Raw genomic sequence first — 26,794 nt, 5'->3', positions numbered from 1 at the left:
TCATACATATATGATATCTATCAGCTTGAATATATGTTTTCCTGTTCAATTGGTTTACCGGATCACCGCTCTAACCATGAAATCAAACTCACATTAACATTAATGAAGAACATGAACTATGTATTGATAAATTTAATGTAGGAATAATTCCAAATGGATAAGAACGAGGTAAATTAATAAATATTGGACAAAGTCAAATCAATATACATGTTTTTAATTGTTTTATAAGGTGCATGATCAAAATCTGTTTCACTTTCATTTATTAAGTTTATCAACGCATGTCCATTTAACAACTAAACCAACCAAATTAGAATTGTTATTTGCCAAGTAACCTCAACCTCCTTAACAAGTGGTAACTTTGGTAAAAGATAGATTATCATGGCAATTTTCATCATCTATTTTGCCATCAATAACTTTGCTTTATCGGCACAACTAAATGATGACTATTCTAAACCATTGGGTATAAAATATAATCAATTCAACACAAATCTCATTCAAATATAATCAACATCAATACACCTGTACTAATTAATAGCCAATTTATCATAAATAACACAATCAATTTAACAAATCTGACAGGCAACATATTGTCAAAGAAACATTTCATACCCAGTTTCACAAACAGAACTTAGAAAACCAACACAAATATCATTCTAAACTAAAACAATCAATTTCCCAAACCAAATATAGTTCACCCAATAAATATTATCCGATCAATTTTACAAAATTTCACAACCAAATTACTGCGTATTTAAGTTACCCAACTAAATTCACATTGTCAACAATTTCATAACAAATTTTCAGTGTCAACAACTATTTTCTTCAAAATAGAATTACACATAAATTAATAATTCGAGTTTTTTATAAATTAATAAAACACATAGAGAAATTCTTATTATTTCTATTCTTTCCAGTCAACACAAAAAAAATAATAATAATAAAAATAATAGCACTTGCCGACTCTATCCAAATTCGGGTTTTCATTCAATAGTAATTTTGGAAAAGACAAAAAAGTATGTAACTTCCTCTCACCTACAATTAACATTACAGTATTCGCTCCTATATGACGGAATCTTTGACTTATAACCGTAGAAACCATAGGATGTGGACCAATTTTTCTACACGTGACCGAATAATTAAAAACCATAATAATTCGATTAATTATTGCATCATTTCAGATCTGTATCGAGGTTTATAACAGTACCCTTGCGCCTATAAAAAGCCAGGAGAAACAAGTGCAAATCCATCATATCCTCATCTATTCTTCTCTTCTTCTCAACCTTTAAACTCGGTGTTCGATCCCTTAAAGCAGCAAGCAATGGCGCCGACTAACGGGTTCGTAGAGGAAAGCCAGACAGTGATCCCACGAGCTGGCCCTGCTGTAGCCTCAATTCTAGCAATTGGCACATCCAATCCTAGCAACTACTTCAATCAAGCTGAATATGCTGATTATTACTTCAGAGTCACTAATTCTGAGCACATGACGGAATTAAAAGAGAAGTTCAAGCGTATTTGTAAGCAAATCCATAAGAAACCAAATCTTTATCATAAATATTTCAAGTCTATCTTTTCATTGTTTTGCTTTTTAAATTTAAGGAATAACCTAAGTAGTTTGATGTTGCTCTAGAAACCATGAGGCCATATAACATGGGGTGTGATAGAATCTTTTTACACGCTCACAATATGTGGTTCATAGGCACCATTCGATTTAAATCTAATAATTACAGTTGCTAAAGTTGGTGGGTCGTAAAACTTCTCTTTAGTGTCATGAGTTATAATCTTTTTTTTTTATTTTCATTTAATTTTTCCCTCACATCGTGCACGCCGTATATGGATTTATTGGGAATATGTTTTTAAACATATGTAATTTATAACTTCTAGTACTTGATTAGTTCCCTTTTCGACATTACTGTATATAGTTCAGTAAAGATATACAGGAGATAAATGATTTAATTCTACCTTCCTTGCACACTAATTTCTAATTAATTTTCTTTAAGTCAGTAATGTGTGTTTTTGCCATGAATTTTTCCTTACTGTTTATGTTTTCACACGATATTTTAGTGACACCTATCATTGCTTGCAGGTGAGAAATCATTGATAAAGAAACGGCACATGAGGTTGACGGAAGATATCCTCAAAGCAAACCCAAGTATCTGTACCTACGATGGTCCATCAATTAATGAACGTATGGATCTAAAAATTGTGGAGATGCCAAAGCTTGGTGAAAGCGCAGCAATAGAGGCCCTCAAAGAGTGGGGCCAACCGAAATCAAAAATTACCCACATCATCGTCAATTCCACTTCTGGAGTGGACATGCCTGGCGCCGATTATCAGTTGATCAGGTCGCTTGGCCTCAATACATCCGTCAAGAGAGTCATGCTCTACCACCAAGGTTGCTTCGCCGGCGGCACCGTCCTTCGCATTGCAAAGGACTTGGCCGAGAACAACCCTGGAGCACGTGTTCTCGTTGTTTGTTCTGAACTCACCATCCCCACTTTCCGCGGTCCCTCGGAGGAAGACAGTGCTTCTCTTGTCGGCCAAGCAATCTTCGCTGATGGTGGGTCGGCTGTAATCGTCGGTGCCAACGTACCCGATGAGGGCTCCGTCGAAAGACCATTGTTTCGGCTTGTTTCAAATTCACAAGTTATTCTTCCTAACTCAGAAAACACAGTAGGGGGACATTTACGTGATTGCGGACTCACAATTGTATTGTCTCCGGAAGTGCCGAAGCTAATTGGCAAAAACATTCTGACATGTTTGGAAGAAGCATTTACCCCATTTGGAATTAGTGATTGGAACTCACTATTTTGGGTGCCACATCCCGGCGGGGCTGCCATTTTGAGGGCGATTGAAGAGAAAGCTGAGCTAAAGAAGGAGAAGCTTAAGGACACATGGAATGTGTGGAGCGAGTATGGAAATATGTCAAGTGCAACTGTGTTTTTTATCCTGAATCAGATGAGGAAGAGGTCGTTGGAGGAGAAAAAGAGCACCACTGGTGATGGATTGGAGTGGGGAGTTCTTCTTGGGTTCGGGCCGGGACTCACAGTGGAGACAGTGGTGTTGCAGAGCGTCCCCATTGTTGCATAGATTGTGAAATTATTATCGGGATTCTACCAAGGCTAAAAATCACAATTAATAAAAGATGAATCATACTAATGTATTCCATGCTGTTATTAGTGTGTGATACTTAGTACTGCCGGTCTCTAAAAACATTATTATAAATTGTACCGCACTATGATTTTTTTTAAAAAGAATAAGTGACAAACATAAAAGAGTGTTTTTTTTTTTTTTCTTTTTTTTTTTTTTTCTTTTGAAAGAGTAAGGGTCTTATCTTGTCTTTCTTTATATTTCAGTTTTATAATTGTAAACGCTTATTATGTAATATCTGAATCAAACATGCTGTTTAATATAAGAAAAAAGAGCATTCCGCCACTATCTAAAAGTTTCGATCATCAATTTTATACAATTGGATAATTGCTAGATGAGCAGTTCCGTATATAGTACTGCTTTGTTTGGTCAAAGGGATGGATCAGGATAAGGATGAAGAACAACGTAACATACTTCAAGTTGTTTGGTTTATTATTTATTTATCTATTTAGTAATATTTTGTTGGGGTTAGAGTGATCTATTTGAATTTAAATTTGATGAACATAATAGTTTATGTCAACTTGTCCTTCCATTTCTCCTCTCTCTCCTCTCTAATCAAACAAGAAATTTGAGCATATTTCTCTCCCTCACCTCTCTCATTTCTCCGTCTCTTCCTCCACATTGAAGTCTGGAGAGCGTTTGGTACAAGAGAATGCTAATGAGAGGAATATTATTGCCAATTTTAAAGCAAAACATCCTCAGGATAGAAACTGTTATTTATCGTACTAATAGGAACTGTTATTTTGTTGTTGGTTTAGTTCTTAATCAGTCTGATCTATGAATAGGGGCAGTTTATATTGCATGATTTATTCACATATCTTACTACTATAGTACTAATCCCAAGGTTAAAACCATAAGTTCCTAAACATAAGAATGCTAATATAGTAATAATAGTGATTTATGTGAAAATTTAGTAAAGTACGAACTTGATCTCGATCACGCTTATATTTACAGGTCATAAGATAGAAGAATAAAGGCACAAACTTTTAAAAATTTAGTAAAGTACGAACTTGATCTCGATCACGCTTGAAAATTTTGTTTTTTTGTTTTTTTTTTTTTTTGCTCCATTGATCTTTGATTTCGTCTGTTAAATCATTTTGCTAAACTGTCCGCTAAACCGTTTAGTTTTATTTGATTTTTCTTTACAATTTATTTATTGGTAATTGTACAAGTGATATTTACTAAAACTCTTGAAAATTGTTTCTTTTTTAAGCTATTGTGTTTACCAATAAACAATGCGTGTTTCACCATATCACTACGAATCATTTTTGCTAGATAAGTATTTTTTTTAATACAAAATTGTACATGATTTACCATGTCAGTTTGAAGATAAGTTGTTATTATTATAATTATTGAATGATATTTTTGCCCTATCATTAGAGCATATTTTATTCCTCCCATTAAATTAAATTTTGACGCTTTAATATATGATTAATATTCACTTTTGCACCATTAATTATTTTTAATTGTACAATTAATTATCTTTTCTTTTTGAAATTTTGCACCATTAAAAATTTGAGATTAATCTACGGCGTGTGTGATACTAACAAAGAAACTCTTTAGTTACGTGTTAGATTTGTAGTAGGTGCTATTATTTTTGCATTATTTTTTATGAATTTGAGTAAAAACGTAACCTTGTCTTGATAGAGATAACTCTTAATAGAAAACCCTTAAAAATTTTGAAAATGATTAAGTGCATGCAAGGTGCCGTGGCCACAACACCATATAATACTAATCTAAATAGAGGAGAGGCGAAATCTAGTTCTTGGTTAACTAAAGAGACGTTTGATTCATGGATTAGAATCATAAGATTAGAATCATTTTTTATTTACGTGTATTTTTTACTGTAGCGAACTATGAATCATGATTTGAATCGGGGTATAAATCTCCCAACTAATCAACTCATAAAACTTCTTAAAAGATATATTTATCCCTTAAAAATTTACAAACCAACAAATTAGTAGTCAAAAGCTGCAGGCTATTTTGCAAAGAAAATTTGAAGTCAAAAATCTAGTTCTTGGTTGAATAAAACATCTTAAAGATATATTTATCCTTTAATAATTTACAAACCAACGAATTAGTAGTCGTAAGTTGCAGACTATTTTCCAAAGAAAATTTGAAGTTTATTAATCCATGCTTTCTATCTTAACTATTCCTTCACCAAAGAAAATTTCTCATCGCAACTACCACATCAGTCAAGAAAGCTTATTGTACCAACGACAGATTCTATCATTGAGTGTAAGGATAGTTTGATTTGATTATATCGTACGTTGAATACTCTAGTCTACTTTCCCTTTCTGATTTCTCTCTCCTTGAAAATAGAATCCGTTTCTCGAGGAGTTTCGTTGCGTAAGCATTTTTCTAGTTTTTTTTTTTCTTCTTATTCTTAACCTTTAATTTTTTATATATTTTCTTTAATTACTTTTTTAAGATTATTTAAAATATTATTATTTTAATTATCAGTTGATTTTTTTTTTTAAATACGTCTCTACATAAATTTATTTTATTTATGATTCTCATAAATTAAAACTTCTCAATCATTTCAAATAAATTTTTTTACTTAAGGTTTTTTTTTTTTTTTTTGTCTTTTCTCCTCTATCTTTTAGATCATTTTTTTTACTTTTATTTTTATTTTTTTATTTTTTAACTATTTATATAACCATTATTTTAAATAAATCACTTTAGTACCATTTTGACCAGCAATAAATGAAGTGGAATTAAAAATTCAAAAGATTTGAATTTTTAGTAAATAAAACGAGGCGGGTTGATATCACAATGACTTTCGTACATCCCGAATATGTCGGCACCAACAAAAGCCAATTATCATTTGCCTGACACCTCAAAAGCTTAATTAAAATATACGAATTGATTTTCTTATATAAATTGATAAAATATAAAATATTTTAATTAAGCTCTGTGTTAGAGACTCACCACATCATTCTAATTATCAACACACATTCAAAGTTGTCTGAAATAATGTATATATAATCAATTTTGCCAATTCCATCATCTTTTATTGCTTCCATAATAAACATTATAACATAATAATATTGTAACTTCTTTCCTGATATTGAACAATGGAACTTGAAAAACATGGATAAATTGGCGCTTATCCAGGGCCAAACGGAAAAATACTTGAACTGCTGTTAGTACTAGCTCAGTATTTGGTGCAAGCTTAACTTGCATATTAAAAATAAAAAGATTCTAGCGACCAGCCTATTTCAATATATGAATTCTTGGAACTTTCCAATTTCTTGCTAGTGGAGGCTGTTATGAACAGATAAGATATATATATATATATATATATGTATATGTATGTATGTATATATATAATCATACTTTTTGTAATGTAAACCAAATCGGTCATCGTCCTTTCTGATTCAAAATTTTTATTTTTTTCTTTTTCAGTGTACTCTGAACATGACAACCATGCAAATTATAATCAGTTTTTCAACCATATTTTATGCTTTAATATTAATCTGTGTATTATATATACACTACGCGCTGATTACACCTAACGGTAATTTGTACAGAGCCACAATCGAGAAATAAACATAATTGAAAAGAACAAGGGAATCATCGAAAATCCAATAATAAATTAATAATAAGAGTCAATCTGCAGCCACAACTTTAGCTACATTTTCAAGGTTGGTAGGGTGAATTTTTGAGATTTTTTAATCAACCCAATTAAATTTAGGTGAGTTGGTTTTAAATTTAACTCACGTGGTCAACTTAAAATTTAAAATCAACCCATAATTAAATTTTGAGTGGATTAAGTGAATTAAGCGGATTGAACATTATTAAAAATAAATAAATAAAGTTAACTATTGCAAAAAAAGAAATACATGAAAAGAATGATAACTTTCATTTAGTTTTACAAAATTCTAAAGTTATTTTATAAGTTATAACCCAACGTGAAAATAATATATATGCAAAACAAATTCAAATACATGAGTTATAAGCCAACAAAAAAATAATAATAATAACTCATACAATATTAATATAATAGGTTTCTAGGTAATTAATATAAAAGATATGATAAATATATTATATGATGAGCTAGAATATTTTACAGGAACAACACTAATTTCAGGCTTAGATTGACATATACCAGGAGACATAAATAATTACAGAGAATGTCATAATAAAAAATACTTAAAAATTACAAAATCTATAAAAATTACAAATATATAAATGAAAAACCACAAAATTCTAATCCAATGATACTGAAGGAAATACACAAAAGTACAAGTATAATTTTGCTCAATACATAAAATTTAAATGATGTCACTGTGATATATTTTGTAATAATTTTAGCACCCATGAGAAAAGTCAATTCAACTTTAAAAACGATCGCATATTGCCTAAATTGGGTGAGTTATTGGGCTAAGTTGGGTTAGGAAAATTCAACCTAAACCCACCCAATTAATAGATAGGTAGGGCGGTGACGGAGTTAGAAATATTTTTTTTAGGGGCTTGATAACTCTATAAAAATTGAGTTTTTTTTTTTCTATTTACTTTTAAATTGGCTTTGTTCTCGAGATTTTTATTCATTTTTATGTGATTTTTAGTTTAGTTTCATTTAATTTAATTTTGTTTTTATTTTATTGTAGTTTTGTTGATTTCATTTGTTTCCCCTCTAAAATCTGTAATAATTCTCATTTTGTGTCTAATTGGATTTAATTGTGATTAAAAAGGAGAAAAATTGGGTAAAAAGCAATTAAAAATCCGGATCTCCCCACCCCCACCCAGCGAGCCACGTCACCTAAGCATTCCCTTGCTCCAGCCAGCCAAGTGCCGCCACATGTCTGGTCTCTCTTTTGAACGTGGATTCTAAGGCTATTTAATGCATTTTTCAGCCGCAACTGGAATTAGACCCCCGGCGCGATATTTCTTCATCAACACACCCCCAAAAATAATTAAAGCCCCACTGGCAGAGCTGATTAGATAAATATTTGGGGAAATTATTTTGGAGTTTTTTATGTCACTTTTTAAGGTTATTTTATTAAGGTTTTATTTTAGGATTATTAAAAAATGTATTTTTAGAGGCTATAAGGAGCAGGAGGAGAAGAAGATGAAAACGAAATTTGGAGGCCCATGATGATGACACCTTCATTTGGTTTTATTTTCTGAATTTTCTATTTCTTTAATTTCACTAGAACTAATGTTTTAATTTGTGTATTTGGAGCTACGATGTAACCAGATTATGAGTATTTAAAATTTTCTATTTTTAATTAATTCATATTTTGTTTCCAATTATTTGAGTGTTTCAATTTGTGTTTAATGTTTGTGATTGTCTGATCAACAATTGCATGAACTGATATTTAATTTTGAGACTGAGAAGTGATGGATAAACACGACCCATGATTGTTATGCCACTAGAACATCATAAGTTAGAGATAATTATGTGACTAGTGCAGTGGTGATCATTTCCTGTTCTTAATGAATCTCAACATATAAAATCTTGACAGAGATGTATGGTCTACATGTTTGGGATATAATTATTAATGTTTGAGAAAGATTAGCTTTAAATTTAGAGAAATTCACTGTTAGCATTTGGAATGGACATATTTAATTTAAATAGGGATTTTCATATATAATTGATTTTGGTGAGTCGTAGGCCTGGATATTTTTGGTTATTTATTTTATTTTCGTTATTTTGATTTATTATTTTCATCTCAATTTCGTTCGTTTGAATAATTTTATGGTTAACAAATTTCAGTACTTAAATTAAATTAATGCAATTCTCATAGAATCGAAACTCTAATTCATTACTTAATTACTTGTTAACGATAACATACACTTACGTTACGATTTTCTGCAACAGGGCTTGAACTAAATCAACTTTTTGAACTAAAATTATAAGGCAACAATTTTTATACTTCATTTATCTATTTGCTCGCTAATGAATAATTATGTATTTTTAAACCAAAATTTAAAGGGAAAAATTAAAAACTACCATTTCATAAAAGTGATATTTTTATTATTGATCTTCTTAATCATAATTTTCCTTTTATTAAAACAGATTTAACTTAAACAACTTAAATAAAAGGGACAATATCAATTTAACATTGTGTTTTAAGGGTCAATTCTTCAAAAAAAAAATAATAATAAGAATCTAGATATATATGGTAAAATTGTCCTTATATCTTAAAACATGAACGTTTGTGATTGATCAGCAGACCTTTCTAATAATTATCCGATTATTTTCTGAATCAGAAAGATTTTTATTAGACTTTGTACTATCACTATAGATATATATAAAATTGTCGTTTTCAATTATGATTCATTTTGACATGTTTCCAACTTTTCACGCTATAAATATTGATAATTGAATTTCACAATTTTTTTTTTTAACCTTTTAGCATTATGACACCGGACCCCTCTAATCTATTTGTTAGCATCGATTCCCCAGCTTTGCAATTGTACCAAATTTTCTAGGTCCCATTTTAGATGAGAATAAATAGGTGCATGTCACATGTTTTTTTTTTTATTTTTTATTTTTAAGGGTAATATGCGGATCACATGGGTTCTTCTATTTTGGTGGAAAATAATTCATGCGGATGGTTGAAATATGCAGTCTTTCTCTTTCTAAGACCTTCATTGTTTCTTATCATTATTTATCTGTGTGATTAATGATTATTTATCTGTGTGATTAATGATTATTTATCTTTTCTATTCTCTCTTTTTACTACTATATCATTCCCTTGTCTTAGATTATTTCTTCCTTTTCATATTATTATTAATTATTACTATTTTCCTCGTAGTTTGTTTTTTTATCTGTATGATTATTTATCTTTCCTATCATCTCTTTTTATGATTATATCTTTACTCTGGTATTTATTCTAATGGAGACTCGTCTCCCTGTTGGGTCATTATCTAAGTTACTTCACTTTGAGTCTGGTTTAGAAGTCCCTGGAGCTGGTTTAGGTGGTCTTTTATTATTGTGTAAAGTATTATAAAACGAATATAGATGACAAATCTAAATGAATATATATGATTGGTTAAGGAAGACAAAATACATGCATTAAGATGATTTACTGTTGTAATTCTTTCTTACAGAAATTTGCATTGGTTAACTGTTAATATTATAATCATTATCATTATTGTTAGTGTTCTTTTGTTTATTCATTCTTAACCTTACTTAATCAATAATTATGTTATGTAGGTGTAGAAAAAATCACCTATCCAACTCTGTTTCTGTCACGACCCCAAAAATAGGACTGTGATTATTAGAATTTAATTAAAGAAAATTAACTTAATTAAACTGAACTGTTTAGCTAAAATCACAAAAATAAATACATAAATATCAAGATATTTTGCTCCGGAGACTTTCTTTTACAAATAATATTAAAACAGTCCATAAATTTAAGTTTTACACATCTCTGTGCTAAGCCAATATACACCCCGCGCGGGTTCTGGGACCTGCCCTCAAGGATACACGATGCATATCTTAATCTTCAGGCAATCAAGCACACTAAGTATCTAATTGCTCATCAGGTCAGTGTTCAAGAGCGAATTGCCTATCAGAACAGTGCCAGAGAGCTCTACATGTTTATACACCATACTCGAATTTATTTCTAATTCGAGACATATTTTCTTTTCTGAAATTCCAGCTAAGTAAATTAGGATTCACGAATGTCAAGTTTTTTGAAAGTTTTTTTTATATATGTATGATTACTCCACATATATTTATTCATTGACTTTTTAAAAAATCTTCTTAAAATCTCTTATCAAGGAAATCGAATTCTTCACCAAAAAGTAGAATTCCTTGAAACACTTTAAAAAAGGATGAGAAATACATTCTCATTTTTAAACCGGTTAAAACTGGAGAAGTATGAAAAATTCTGGCTTAAACTGATTTTTTTTCAAACATTTTTGGACGGGTTTAGTTGCCACCAGTCGTCCGCTAGCAGCAAAGTGCAACTCCACCGCTCGGCCGGTGGAGTGCATACCGGTCGCCCGGTGCGGGCGACCGGAGCTGTTCCGCAAGCTGGAACAACTTGCTGCTTCAGCAAGAAACCTTGCCCAAAACCTGCATTTTTGAATCACAGTCACCGGAGCTGTTCCGCAAACATTTTTGAATCACTAAATTTTAAATCTAAAAATTGAAGGAGAAGAAGAAGAAATCCCTACCTCAAAAATAGAAGCTCCTTCCTCAAAATTTCTTGAGGGCTTAGCATCCCGACGTCGTCCTCAACATTTTGAATCATGTAGTGTCGACCTCCACCGCCGGAGATGGCGGCTCACGGCGTGGGCAGCGGCGGAGCTCCAGTGAACTATCGAGCATGATGGAGTTTTACATGCAACATGGATGTCATCTCGTTCTCCTCTTCTTTGTGAATTCATAGAAACGAAAATCACTCAATTCCGATCAAGAACGAGTGAGATATGGAATTTTGAAATTTTAGAAATTTTCTTTGGAAGTTGGAGAGAGAGTGTTCGATGAGGGAGAGAGAGAATACGTGGAAGGGAGGGAGAGAGAGAAAATAAATACCAGAAAGTGAGAGGGAAAGAAGAAAAGAAAAAAAAAATTGGACTTTAGATTTTCTGTGTAAATTTATTATCTAGAATTTAAAATCTAATTTAATTAAAATATGAAATGGTTTATTATTTTTCCTTTGAAAAATTAGTTATTGATATTTTATTTGTTAGGGGAGTCAATTTTAAAGCAATCTTTTTTAAAAGAAAAAAAATCTTTTACGTGAAAATTTTAATTAAAATGTTTTTTATTAATCTTAAATTAATTAATACTAATTATTGAATTAAATTAATTAATCTTAATTAATTTAACTGGACGTTACAGTTTCAAGAATTTTCGGCAATTATCTTTTGTTAAAATTCTTCATCTTCTAGCAAATTCCCTCACTAAAACTGAGTTGGAATTATTTCTTTATTTGGCATCGAGTAATTGGGAGGAACGGAACAAAAATTATCCGTCTCATATTGTTGAATGAAGTATTAATTATCATTATGAATATATTATCACTAAGCACAACCATGCTATCAAGAGGGCACAAACTAGATGGAATCCTCTAGAATGGAATTACGGTCCGTTTAGTTCGCTGATTCAAGTTTTTAATTCGAGTTGATATGTGATTTTATGTGAGAGCTTTTTACTGTAGCAAAAAAGTTAGATGTGATTGTTTGTGATAGCTTTTTATTGTAATAAAACTCGAATTCTAAACTCGAATCAGCGAAATAAACGGGACCTAAAATGTAGATGCAACTATTTCTATCCCGCAATAGGCAATGAAAGTTGGAGCTATTATGAGAGATTGTACTAGATTTCTTACGGCAGCTTTGGCTAAAATGGTAGACGGTGCTTTACTACTATGAGGTTAAAGTTAAAACCCTTATTTAAGTTTGGTTTGGGCTAAGGATGTGTTTGGTTTGGGCTAAGGATGTGGGACTAAATCTCTATTAAATGGAGTCCGATCATGTATTGAAAATGATTCAATCTTTGAGGACTAATAATAAGTTTGGTATTTTATCGTCAGATATATCTTATTATCTTTTTTTTTTTTTCAAGGAGTGAAGAGTAACTATGGGTGTGTTCGGCTGTCTAAAAAACTAAAAAAAAGACAACTCGAGTTCTAACTTTATTCAAGTTCATGTTCTTTTAAGTTTGAACTCGAGTTTGAACTTGAGTTTGGGACTAAAACTCGAGTTCAAGTGTCCCCTTCAACTCGAGTTCAGAAACTCGAACTCAAATTAATGAATAGTATTTTTTCTATTCTTAAAAAGTTATAACTTTCTCGTTTTAATCCTGATTGAGATGATTTTTTTCTATGCGTTGACAACGAAAAGACGAATAAAACTCCACCCATATACCCTGTCAAAATTTTTCATCACCACTGAGTTTTTATTAAAATACTATCTAAATACAAATTTAAGTTTTGACTCACTCAAACACAAACTCAAAAAAAAAATTTATCTCAAACCATAACTCAAATGTACACAACCAAACACAAACTCAAGTTACAACTTCAACTTAAGTTATAATTCAAATTTAACTCGAGGGTCAGTTTAGTTCGATGATTCGAGTTTTTAATTCGAATTGATATATAATTTTATGTGAGAGCTTTTTACTATAACAAAAAAGTTAAATGTGACTATTTCAGAGAGCTTTTTACTGTAGCAAAACTCAAATTCTAAACTCAAATCGGTGAAATGAATGAGACTTCAAAAACTATACTCAAGTCACACTCCAAAAGAACAGGCCATATGTTTTTCAAGAGGCAAATAATGCAGCATATCCTCTGACTTCTTTTGCTTTTAATATAGATAATGAGTTTATTATGTTAGAGGAATCTCCTCCACTTATAGAAACTATTATTGTACTTGATTCTTTGAACAAAAAATAATAGTTTCTGATTTTAAAAAAGAAAAGAAAAGAAAAGAAGATTAACACCTTCAACAAATAAGGAAGCGAAAGCTTCCATGTAATGTTTCTTCAAAACCAACTCTTCCATCCCCATTTCTACACATGCATGTCCGAAATACAAATCATTCATGGGTAAAGCTTCAGGAGGGTCTCATCATCAATATGGATTCTTTCTATTTCTTGGAATGGATAAGTTTGCTGAAAGCTTTCCTCTTTGCAGGTTTGAATAGAAAATTTTAGCTGAAATTCAATTCTTGATAGAGAAAATATTGCAGAAAGAAAGTTAAATCGTGATTCAAATTTATGCAAAAAAAACGGAGGCCTAAGTTGGTGGGTTTGTTTATGAATTTACAACCCTGGAAGGAAACTAGGCATGTTCATTAATTTTGGTAGAATATTAACCTTTTGAATGAGTCAGTGTGATTAAGAAACGATTAGAGATTCACAAATATGATTATGATAAAAAATTTTCTCAAATTCACGCGGATGAAGCTACTTCTTACCAACTTATAATTTAGGATAAATTTTGGAGTTGTTCTTTTGGAGTGTAACTTGAGTGTAGTTTTTTAGTTAAATTTGAGTTATAACTTGAGTTGAAGTTAGAACTTGAATAAAGTTGAGTAAAATTAAATAAAGTTAAAACTTAAAAGAATGTGAACTTAAATAAAATTAAAATTTGAGTTATTTTTTTTTAATTTTTTAAATAAAAGAACATGCCCTTTATTTTTTTTCCTTAAATTATAATAGCGCTATTACTTTACCCTCTAAACTCTAAAAATTACTTTGTATACCCTTGAACTATGAAACATTATTGATTTTGTCCCTTCTCTCTGTTACCGTCTAATTTAAGCTGACTTGGACGTGATTTTGAGAGAGCTTGAAGGGTAAGGAAGTAATTTTATCTAAACTGGGAACCTGCCGGACTAAAGTGGGTTTCCGTAATAGCGGACTCTGTGGATGATACTATTGTGAGATCCGAGCCAAGTTTGTGGAAAATCACTTGTCAACGTCATGAATACTTTTGGTAATAATGGGGAGAAGATTTTTGTACCGAGTATGGTGAGTTTTTCTCCTAGTAATTTTGTTTAGTGCGAAAATATAATGGGTTTTTGAATGTAATTTAGAGGTTATTTAGTTAGGGAATTTATACTCTGATTTAAATTATAGTTCGTGATTCGTTATAGTATTTTTTCTCATAAAAAATACACGTAAATTGAAAATAATTCTAATATCATGGTTCTAATCCATGAACCAAACGTCTCCTTCTTGATATTTTTGTGTTCGTATGTTATGGTATAAGTTTCGGTATGATTTGTGGTTGAAATTTTTGGTATAACGATTCCTATAAAGATTTTTGTTTAGGGAGAAAGAGAGAAATATGCCAAGACTTGACATGAATTAAAATTAATAGGCCAATAGTTTACATAAGTTAATAAATAGGTCAAATTACTGTTTGCATCCATAACTTGTCTGGTTATGAACCATAACTTGACAAGTTATTGTCCATAATTCACGGTTTTTGTCCATAACTTATCTAGTTATGAACTATAACTTGCTAAGTTTGTCCATAACTTTTCTAGTTATGAATCATAACTTGACAAATTATGACATATTAATTTCTATAACTAAAAATTAGCCTATATACTTTTTTAAGTTTTTCATATTGGCCAATTTTCTACTATTTTTCTTTTGTTTAATGCGTATATTCTATGGGCTTGGCTGTGTGGGCCACTTTGAATAGAGTGATTATTAGCGGTGGTGGGTAGGCCCAATGTTGTTGTCCACCTTTTAGTAATCAGGGCCAAAGTTTGTTTTTCCTATCTTGGTTTGTTTGTTAATATAAAGGTTGATACTACTTATTAAAAAGTTACTTTAACTAATTATAATAATCAGACCATGTGATTTGTATTATATTATTTGAAAGTAAGTACTGTAAATATTTATTTTTTGGTTTCTCGTTGTTAGTTTTTCTTCTTTTTTCTTTTTTTTTTTTTTTTAAAAAAAAAAAAGCTCGTTGTTTGGTTTTGTGTAGTCGTTGAAAGTCGTGTATCTGTCAATGAACCCAATTCAAATGAAGGGTCCTCACGATAAGTAGAGCATGGTGAGAGAACCCGTGAACCACGTGAAAACATTGATGATGAGGATATTAATGAAAGTGATGATGATGCAGAAAATGTTGTGGGTGAGGAAGATGTTGAGGATGCAGACTTTGTTCATTTGATGATGATATTGTTGTTGGTGATGAGGCTGAGAAACATTAAATGGCGATGTTTGTTTCTTGTATTTGTCTATGATTCTGAATCATGATTCATGATTCTATACAATATTTTTCTCTCACAAAAAACACACGTAAAACAAGAATAGTTCTAAATTATGATTCCGAATCCATGAACCAAGCATCCACTTAGTCAACGGAAGGGACAAAATCAATAACGTTATATAGTTTGGGGGCGTACAAATTAGTTTTTAAAATTTGGGGGTAAAGTGAAAGTTGTATTATAGTTCGGGGGCAAAATTAAAATTGATCCTATAATTCATTTCGTTTTGATAAATACGCTACCATGCATTGGGATATACTCTTCGAATTTTGAGTGACCAATTCTAAGCAGTCAGTTCTTTTAACTTAATAGAACAATTTCTTTTCCTAATAAATTTGGAGCTCAGCTGAGATCTCCAGTAACATAACCCCTTTTTTTTTTTTAATGAAATGGGCGAGATCAAGCTTAAGGCAACCAAGATGTTATCCAATTAAATTGGCTCCTAACTTGAAACTCATTCTACATATGCTAGCCTCGTTAACTTCATTAAAATTAATAAAAAGAAAATTCGAAGTTCAGAATAAAGAAAATGATCAATATGTCAAAAGGACTTACAATAAAAAAAAAAAATAATATTACTAACGTCACTAAAATCAAGAGATGGAAAACCACAAAGTCGATAATTAAAAACTAGTTTGGGATGCCTTGTAAAAATTTTGAATAGACAAACCCAGTGTAAAAAAATAAAATAAAATAAAATAAAATAATAATAATAATAATAATAATAATAAAAATAAATAAATTTAAAACAGAAAAAAAAATCCAGAGAGGAAAAAGTGGGTGTCCGTGAACTTGAGCCGAAACTTCTTTAGTATTTAAAAGCCCGTTTAGTTTATAGATTTGAAAAAAAATTTAAATTATACAAGAAAAGATAATGTAGCAAAATTTGAATAGTTTAAATCTATAAGACAAACGCATGTTAAGACACGACCAAAGCAACAAACACGTACAATATTGAAAATCATCATCAAAAGTTGTAGGCAGAAAACCCTATTGCATCTTGAGCGGCCACTTCTGACACAGAAAAGTAGGAGCTGAAGACGACGAAGTGCAAGAAAGACAGGTAGGATGAGAATACAGGCGACCTGATTAACTTTCAGACGAATATGAAAAGGATATTCATGGGTTATAATTCAAAGAGATTCAAGACCTTCAACAAATAAAGAAGCGAAAGTTTCCATGTGACGTTTCTTCAAAACCAAGCCAATTATCAAGGCCTTCATCTCCACCTCTACGGTCCGAAAGATTAATAATTCTTCTTATAGATTTACCGACGCCATACACCTTTCTCCATCGGTTGTCGCCATCCAAAATCGGTACAATAGTATCCAAAACGATGAGATACTGCAGTGAAATGTTTTCGTCCAAGTGTTGCAGTAGTAAAACCTCGCTCCATCGATCCCGAAACCCGATTCTCTGCCCCGTCAAGAACTCCGTTATCCAAACTTTTTATAGCTTCATTGATGGCATTTATACAGAAAAAGGATTCTCTTTCTACGACTGTGATGGATGCAGTTTCGAAAATATGTGTTTGGAAGAGGAGGCTCTAAGCGAGACCTACAATCCACCGGGAATCCTAGAGATACTTCGATGTCTTTAGTTCCTTCTGCTTTAACTAAACAAACCCATGTATGTGCACACGTGAGAGAAAATGTGGATTCATGAACTTGATCATGACGATCGTATCGTTGACCGTCTCTGTTCACCAGTCGCCGGAGCTTTTCTAGTTTTTCTTGTGGTAATTGGAAGGTCGAATCTTGCGGAACTTGACGTCGAAGAGGCGGCAATAAACTTCTATTGTTTGGTCACTCAAAATTTAGCAACTGGTTCGAGAAGGTAGCTTCAAGATATGCAAGGTCGTGAATATCTTTGCTGGTAAATAATATCCAATATTATCATCATGTATCATCAGTTTTTGAGTAATCAGTCGAATTCTATAAAATCGTTATTTATAAATTTCATGGAGAGTAATTATTAGTTGTATGTTGGAGGTAATTTGTTAAATTTTCAGCAAACTTTCCACAAGTAGGGAAAATAAGAACTTATTCAGAAAAGTAATTTCGTAGGCCTCAAAAAACATTTTCATTATCTGCACAAACAGTTACGTCCAATTTTCTCAACAAGAGATTGACAAATAATATGGTTGTGAGAACTTTTCGGAAATTATCCTTTATCAAGCTTCAGTCCATTCTTAACGCTAGTTTACTTTTAAGGAATATAATTTATTGTATTTTAGCACTTTTGTGTTCCTGCATGTTTTTCTTTGAAGGCATATTGGGATACTGTCATTGAAGGGACAACAAAACAGACTAGAAGGGGATAGTACTAAAACAGACACTAAAAAGGAGACAACATATATATTTAGATTCATAGCAAGTGTAGATTCAAATTTCTCTCGCATAAATTTAAATTTAACTTTTTCTGTTATTGTATTTTCTTTCACATAAATTCACTTTTTAACTTAAATTCTTAACTCGAACTAGCATAACGAACGAATCCTTAATTGTTAGAGGATGGAAGAAATAGAAGTACAAAAATAATCCATTTATCACTCTCCAATCATTCGATTAAACCAAAAAGATTTCTCCTCCCTTAACAGTCGAAAAGAAAAAATTGCTTAGCCCTAGTCATAATACTTCATTGTATAGTATTCAAGGCTAATTCAAAAAGCTTCAAGACCATCAACAAATAAAGAAAGCAAAAGCTTCCATGTGATGTTGCTTCAAAACCAAGCCAATCTGAACGCCTTTATCCCCACGTCTACAGAGCCATCCACCTTTGTCGGTTGTCCCCATCCAAAAGCAGTACTACAGAACCCAAAACAATGAGACGATGTAGCAAGATATATATCCGTCCTAGTACTGTTGGAGTACATACTTTTTATCTCGAAACCCACTATCTCATCTTCTGTTTAAATAATATATTATGTTGTCAAGAGGCGAGACAGAAAAAGAAAAGAAGAAGAAGAAATAGAAACTTTGTACTTGAAGACAAAGAGTAAGTAACCTGTCTTTCTCTTTTTTCATTATGATTCTTTCCCACTGTTTAATTTGTGGTGTGCTGAAAATTTATCCTTTATGAAAGAACTCATGGAAGCCATCTAAAAGAGATAAGTTTCATAGGCACCAGATTCCGGTCCTAAAGGAAAAAATGGGGGCCAGCCAAGGGGCGGTTTCAGATTCTGACCCTAAAGGAAAAATAGAAGCCGCACATAAAGAAAAGAAAGAAATCCTAGAAGAAAGAGAGAGCGCGTACTGAAGAGATTTTTATTTTTCATTTTTTCAATTATTTTTTCGCCAATAAGAGACCGATTTGAAATCATTTCAATATTTGTTTATTGTATTTTTTTTTTTTTCTCTACAAGAGGTGTTCGCAATCTTAAAGCTTTTATACAACACTATTAAGTCTCCTTTGACATAAACTGATCAGACCGGCCCACTCACCGAATCACTCACACATACACACCACTATCTTACTTGTACACTTTTGGACACACACACACCGAGAGATCAGAGTCTCTTTGTATGAAAACAAAAAAAAAAAAATATATATATATATATATATATATGTATAAAGACATTTATTTACTGACTTGATATATAATCTTCAGATATATATGTCAGCAAACAGACTTGCAAATGGCTCATGATCTCTTGAAGCTCCTTTCTTGTCTTAAAGGCGGAGGTGAATTCTTGACATAGAATTCAAGGCCAATTCAATGAGATTAAGACCTTCAACAAATAAGGAAGCGAAAGCTTCCATGTGAGGTTTCTTCAAAATCAACCCAATCTCAACCCCTCCATCCCCATTTCTACGGTCCGAAAAACAAATAATTCCTGTTATATACTTAAAGACGAGGTTCATTTTTTTCGGTTTTCCCCATCCAAAATCAGTATTGTAGTACCCAAGATGATGAGACGATGCAGTAGTGTATAATCCTCCAAGTCTTGACGTAGTAGTAATATTATACACCGGTGATCCCGAAACCCAATTCTTTGCTCCGTCAAGAACTCCGTCGTTGATACTTTTTATTGCGTCGCTAATGGCCTTTACCGCTACGAAAAGCCCTTCTTTTCCTAATAACAACTCGCTTTCGGCGACTGCATATCCAGTGGCGATGCAGTTTCCGAAATATGTTTGGGGAAGAGGAGGCTCTAACCGAGACCTACAATCCACTGGGAATAATAGAACGACTTGGCTGTCTTTAATTCCTTCTGCCTTGACTAAACAAACCCATGTATACGCACATGTTAGAGAAAATGTGGACAGATGAACTGGATGTCCATATTGTCGTTCATTTTTAATTTTTACCTTTAACAATCGCCTGAACTTTTCTAATTTCTCTCGCGGAAATTGGAAAGTCCCTTGAAATGAATCCGGCGGAAGTCGACGTTCGAGAGGCGGCCGTAAACTTCTGTTTTGTGGTCCATCAGAATTCAGCAAGTGGTTTGAGAAGACGGCTTCAAGATTTGCAGGATCCATGATAAGGCCTCTGTCGTAGAATGGTTCTAGATCCGCTGGCAAGCATATGCGAGATTGCAGATCATCACGAACACCATCTAGTATTCCAACTCCAAGTGATCCGCATATGCGGGCCCATGATTTCATAAACATGACGAAACTTTTTGCGTCGAGGATCACATGATTCAACGTGATCCCAATCGTAAACCCGCAGTTGGGAAACACGGTGAGCTGAATTGCTATAACCGCTAATCTTTCACGGGATGCTGGCAAGTCAGCAACCAGAGGATGGCACATTGGAGCGTCGCAAATGACGTTATCAGTGTCGCTGAGAAGAGAGAAATCAGCATTGGACCGGGCCACGGTGAGCGAAACCGCGTCGCCCGGGGCATAAGTGAGGACGGGCTTGGGGGATCCTAGAGGCCAAGTGAGTGTTCCGGCCATAGGAAGGAAGTGGTGGCCGAGGGTAAGAGACAGAGAATGTTTGAGTCTTGGAACGATATTGGTGTGGAAGAAGTCCTCCGGGGCTGACATTTCATAGAAGTAGAGGTGTAAAGGAATGCCTAAACGTGACCAGCGTAAGTCAAAGAAAGTGAGAGGAAGGGACTTTGGAACTGAAGTTCTAGTGGACGAAAGATCATAAAGATCATGATGATCATAAAGATCATGATGATCATGATCCGGTACTGCAGCAGCCACCCAACAGACCTCAATTGTTTCCACCATGTTTGGTTCTGCCATTATGTGGTGTGATAAAATGGTAGTATCCAAGAACTATTTATATACTAGTCAGATAACACGTTCTTCGCACGTGTGAATTATTATAAGAATTTTAATAGTAAGTTAGGATTTTATTATGAGATTAGTAATTTTTTATTTGTTTAACAACAGAAATTTCAAGGAGATGCGCTAAAATACACATTTCAATTAAATTTGTGTCAAAGTCGAATATTATAAATGTATAAATAAGTATATCATATGATACTTATGAAAGAATGTTTAAAAGAAAAAGGAAAATAAAAGAAAAAGAGGAAAAACACGAAATAGAGGAATCTAAGACTTTAAACAGTGTTTTTGTGTCTTGAGCTACAGTAAAAACATTCACACTTCTTATATAGTTATAGATAATTTCTACAGTAATTTATTACTTCGATTATTGGATAAATGTATAAAATAAAATAAAACGGAATAAAATACAACGCCTTTCCTCGTGAAATTAAGAGAAAATTACACATGAGCGGTTTCCTTATTATAAAACTGAGGGGTTCTCATAGGATCCAATCATCCGATCAAACCGAACAATCCAATCTAATCTAATTCATTTTTAATAGATAACCAATCTTAATTGGATTGAATTGGAAATGATTTATTTAAAACCGACTTGAATTGGATTGGATGTTAATTTTACTCTCAAAACACCGAATCCAATCTTTATATATTATATAAAAAAATAAAAAATAAAATGAATTATGTTTTCTTTCTATTATGGATCATCATCAAAGAGGGTAGTAGACATGCACATTGGATTATTAGATTATGTTTTTTTACTATGTTGTCTTATAGTTTGGAAAGTAAAATATGTTTCTTTACAGTTGTTTGTTGGATGTTTAATCAACTTTTATGTTTGTAATTTGGAGTTTATATTTTTTTTAATATTTATAAATGTTAAGTCTTGTTTTTTTTTTTCAACTATAGCATTTAAATTGTGTTAAAAAGATCTGACAAATAGGTTGAATATGAAAATAAAAATTATAAAATGTACAAAAGGCTCAAGCTGAAAACTAATTGGTCCATCCAATCCAAACCGACCTCAATGGGATTGGATGATATATTGGCAATTGGATTGAATTGGATTACATGAAATTTCTAAAAACTGACCTTTAATTGGATTAGGTATATAGACTAAAATAAGTTGGATTGGATTGGATGAACGACCCTAATAAAACTACAAATACAGTATTAGTTCCCAGTGGTGGATCCAAAGATCCTTAAGATGATTTCTGATAGAGATATGAAACGTGAGTTAGGTGACTGTGTATATGTCATACGCTCCACTTAAAGTGGGTCCATATAGTAATGGAATGCTAAATTATATATGAATTTGCCTGTTAATTAAATAGTTATAAAATTTTCAATCAGAAAAAACTATCCCTTGTAACAATTACCATCTTTTTAATATTGACCTCAGAACAATGAAATAATCATAACCATCTAGTTTGGAGGAGCTGGGGGGAGGAAAGAATCTAGTAAATTATTTTTTTATTTTCAACAAAAAAAATTTCTAACTGTTTTTTATCATCGGCATCAATCACTGAAAGATAATATGTGAGATGTCGAAAAGGAATTTAGTATATTATTTTTTATTTTCAATATTCAATACAAATAAAATCTTTAAAAAACCATCAGATTTACAAAAAAGGAAAAAAAATTACAACAAAAATATTGGTTAAAACGAGAGACAAAAAAATATTTTTCAGCCAAAAACGAGACAAAAAAGTAGAATGGGGTAACTTGGTTTAAACGACAACGTGAGTGAAAACAACACTGAGCAATAAAACGAAAATGAAATATATTGGAAAAAAAATCCGCTAATAATCTGAAAATAACAAAAACTTTGAAAACTATAACATAATCAGAAACAACATTCTTTTTAGGAGCTTTATTTCTTTTTTCTAATAAACTCTTGCTCATTAATTGTAAAAAAAAAAAAAGGAAAAAAAAAAAAAAAAAAAAAGGTTTCTTCCTAAAAGAAGTTCTTCGGAGTTTATAGCTTTTTGTTTCTGTCCTGTACATGATGATAAAACTTTCTTTCTTTTCAAAAATATTGTACGGAATTTGGTTTGAATCCATCTTGATAACCAATTGGCTGGTTGCTTGCTTAAAGGAAAGCTAAGTAGTGTTTCTCATAATCACAAAACATGTGATTTCATCACTCGATGATAAATTAGTGGTCCACTTAATAATACTCTTAAAAATTTTAAAAAAATATTATTACAATGTTTTTTTCTATAAAAATTCAAATTCAGTTTTCTTACTACAGTATTTTTCTCTCAGATACACAACTCAAATTATGCAAAAAAATTAAAAAAAAAAAACAAGTCCTATATACACACACATATATTATATGTCTTTGTGTGTGCATGTATATTCTAGATAAGAAAAATATTGAGTGTCCGTCAACTTGGGCCGAAGCTTCATCCGTACCTAAAACACAACAAAAGCAACAAACAATTACAATATTGCAAACCACGTGATTAACTTTCGGATGAATATGAAAAGGATATTCATGAATTATAATTTAAAGAGATTCAAGACCCTCAACAAATAAAGAAGCAAAAGCTTCCATGTGAAGTTTCTTCGAAAGCAAGCCAATCCCAACGCCTTCATCCCTACCGCTACGGTCCGAAATATAAATCATTCATGTCATATACTTTATTGCATAACTCATAACGATGAGACGATGTAGTAAGATATATTCGTCTAGTACTACTTGTCGTCAATTCTGAAAAGTGAAACCCAATTCTTTGCTCGGTTGAGTACTCCATTATACAAACTTTTTATAGCGTCATTAATTGACTTTAAAGATCAATTGGTACCGACACTTAATTTAAAAACTTTATAAGAACGAAAATTTTGGGTTCAAATGTTGGAGGACACAAAAAAAATCTTTAAAAGTCACTAGATACTAAAAAAAAAAACAATAAGTATAAGTAAGGAGTATATTGGAGTCCCACAAGGTTGAGACGTTACAACTATTAATTTTGCCTTAAATGTGATCTCTCTCTTGCTTACATTGTGTCTAAGTTTCAATTCTCACCATACCTAGTAATTGTCCTTGGTCAAATTGCATTAGTAACTTGTACAAATCCCATATTATTTTATAGAGTTCAAGTAATGTCACCATACTTCCTCATTCTCCTCTTTGTACCATAACATATTTTATTTCAATTCAATGTCTTTCCCTTAAAATCATACACTATTCATGCATAATTTATGCCTTTCTCTAATGGAAAAAGCTGGACCTCTTTTTCTTCTACAAATTCGGCCACCCTCATTATATATATATATATATTTCTTTGCCCCCAAGATTCACTTGCAGCCTTAGGATCACATCTCCCTTTAATTCTAGACCACAGAATTAGATTTGTCCTAAAATCCTACCTAGGAAGCCTATTGATTTGATGTTATTAACGTATCGTTTATTTTACCGATTTGAGTTTAGAATTTAAATTTTACTATAGTAAAAAGTTCTCATAAACAGTTATATCTAACTGTTTTACTACAGTAAAAAGCTCTCAAATAAAATTACACTTCAACTCAAATTAAAAATTAGAATAAACGAATTAAACGGACCCTAAATCAACTGATATCCTTACTTGTAGCAGTGTAATTTTTACTGACTGTAATTTCTAATTTCTACCGACTCTATTGCATGTGTATGGCATGATTTAAATTTACTGTTACTTAGCTTTGTTGTAATCGAGAAATATTCAATTCCGGCTATTTTCTTGAGTTTCTCGACCATCCATCATGAATTTTTATATTAACGTTTTGGTTCTTCTAAACCGACTAGCTACTTGAACAGAGTTAGAATTTCTTTTAATCTTCTCATAGTACTTTTCTCCTCATGCGTATTCGTATCGAAATTTACCGGAATCCTTGTTCTAAAAACCTCGTCACATTAAAACATAATCTCATACTTAAAACGAGGTCCACAATTTGAATTTGATAAAATTGTGACAAAATATTCTTCATTAATTAGTGTTACATAATTACAGTATTAAAATTCAAAAGTATATCAAGAAATTCATTTCTAAATCTCGATTGAGTTTGAGATTTATACTAATGAATTTGTCGGATATTTCAGTAAGTTTTATAATTTTCTCTAATTGTTCCAATTAGCAATTTTTTCCTCAAACGTATCTTCTTTGAAAAAGGCTCTTTCATGCCATCCTTTTAGCTTCATTAATTTGTAAATGTTGAGGTAATTTTAAATACTTTTCCTCTTTCTTTGCTTCTATTAAAGTGATATGTTTCATATGAGTTTCTACTTTATTCTTTCTACCAAAAGCTATTTATAATTTTTTTTTTGATATATTTCTTTTAAGTATTTTTTTTTCCTCGATTGTTTCTATTATAATATTTCATTTTCTAAATGTGTCCCTATTTAATCTTTTACCAATGTAATTCTTATTATTTTAAAAGTGATCCTTACAAATATGTGAGTATTAACTGCGTATTAGGTACTAAATAAAATGTCTATCAAAGAAATTAAAAAATTAATAAAATAATAATTGAAATTTAACACGCATACAAAAGCTTACAAAATTACTCACCACATGCTACTATTAGTAGAAATAGAAGTACAAAAATAATCCATTTATCACTCTTCAATCATTCGATTAAACCAAAAAGATTTCTCCTCCCTTAATAGTCGAAAAGAAAAAATTGCTTAGCCCTAGTCATAATACTTCATTGTATAGTATTCAAGGCTAATTCAAAAAGCTTCAAGACCATCAACAAATAAAGAAAGCAAAAGCTTCCATGTGATGTTGCTTCAAAACCAAGCCAATCTGAACGCCTTTATCCCCACGTCTGCAGAGCCATCCACCTTTGTCGGTTGTCCCCATCCAAAAGCAGTACAACAGAACCCAAAACAATGAGACTATGTAGCAAGATATATATCCGTCCTAGTACTGTTGGAGTACATACTTTTTATCTCGAAACCCACTATCTCATCTTCTGTTTAAATAATATATTATGTTGTCAAGAGGCGAGACAGAAAAAGAAAAGAAGAAGAAGAAATAGAAACTTTGTACTTGAAGACAAAGAGTAAGTAACCTGTCTTTCTCTTTTTTCATTATGATTCTTTCCCACTGTTTAATTTGTGGTGTGCTGAAAATTTATCCTTTATGAAAGAACTCATGGAAGCCATCTAAAAGAGATAAGTTTCATAGGCACCAGATTCCGGTCCTAAAGGAAAAAATGGGGGCCAGCCAAGGGGCGGTTTCAGATTCTGACCCTAAAGGAAAAATAGAAGCCGCACATAAAGAAAAGAAAGAAATCCTAGAAGAAAGAGAGAGCGCGTACTGAAGAGATTTTTATTTTTCATTTTTTCAATTATTTTTTCGCCAATAAGAGACCGATTTGAAATCATTTCAATATTTGTTTATTGTATTTTTTTTTTTTTCTCTACAAGAGGTGTTCGCAATCTTAAAGCTTTTATACAACACTATTAAGTCTCCTTTGACATAAACTGATCAGACCGGCCCACTCACCGAATCACTCACACATACACACCACTATCTTACTTGTACACTTTTGGACACACACACACCGAGAGATCAGAGTCTCTTTGTATGAAAACAAAAAAAAAAAAATATATATATATATATATATATATGTATAAAGACATTTATTTACTGACTTGATATATAATCTTCAGATATATATGTCAGCAAACAGACTTGCAAATGGCTCA

At 31.8% G+C, this 26,794-nt stretch overlaps 2 protein-coding genes across 2 annotated transcripts; one reads left to right on the top strand and one right to left on the bottom strand.

Annotated features, from left to right (window-relative positions):
• Positions 1-1,233: 1,233 nt before the first annotated feature.
• LOC21412323 (chalcone synthase 2) lies at positions 1,234-3,251 on the top strand. Its single transcript, XM_024169251.1, has 2 exons — positions 1,234-1,514; positions 2,084-3,251. Exons 1-2 carry the CDS (start codon positions 1,319-1,321, stop codon positions 3,085-3,087), a joined length of 1,200 nt encoding a protein of 399 aa, XP_024025019.1. The 5' UTR covers positions 1,234-1,318; the 3' UTR covers positions 3,088-3,251.
• A 16,273-nt stretch (positions 3,252-19,524) lies between these two features.
• On the bottom strand, positions 19,525-21,054 carry LOC21391573 (phenolic glucoside malonyltransferase 1). Its single transcript, XM_010103648.2, has one exon. The coding sequence runs from the start codon at positions 21,052-21,054 to the stop codon at positions 19,525-19,527; it is 1,530 nt and encodes a 509-aa protein (XP_010101950.2).
• Between the last annotated feature and the right edge of the window lie 5,740 nt (positions 21,055-26,794).

The sequence above is a fragment of the Morus notabilis genome, unplaced genomic scaffold, assembly GCF_000414095.1.
Source record: "Morus notabilis unplaced genomic scaffold, ASM41409v2 Scaffold701, whole genome shotgun sequence".
NCBI lineage: Eukaryota > Viridiplantae > Streptophyta > Magnoliopsida > Rosales > Moraceae > Morus > Morus notabilis.
Note: the sequence above shows the minus strand (reverse complement) of the source record. Positions and strands in the feature narration are given on the sequence as shown.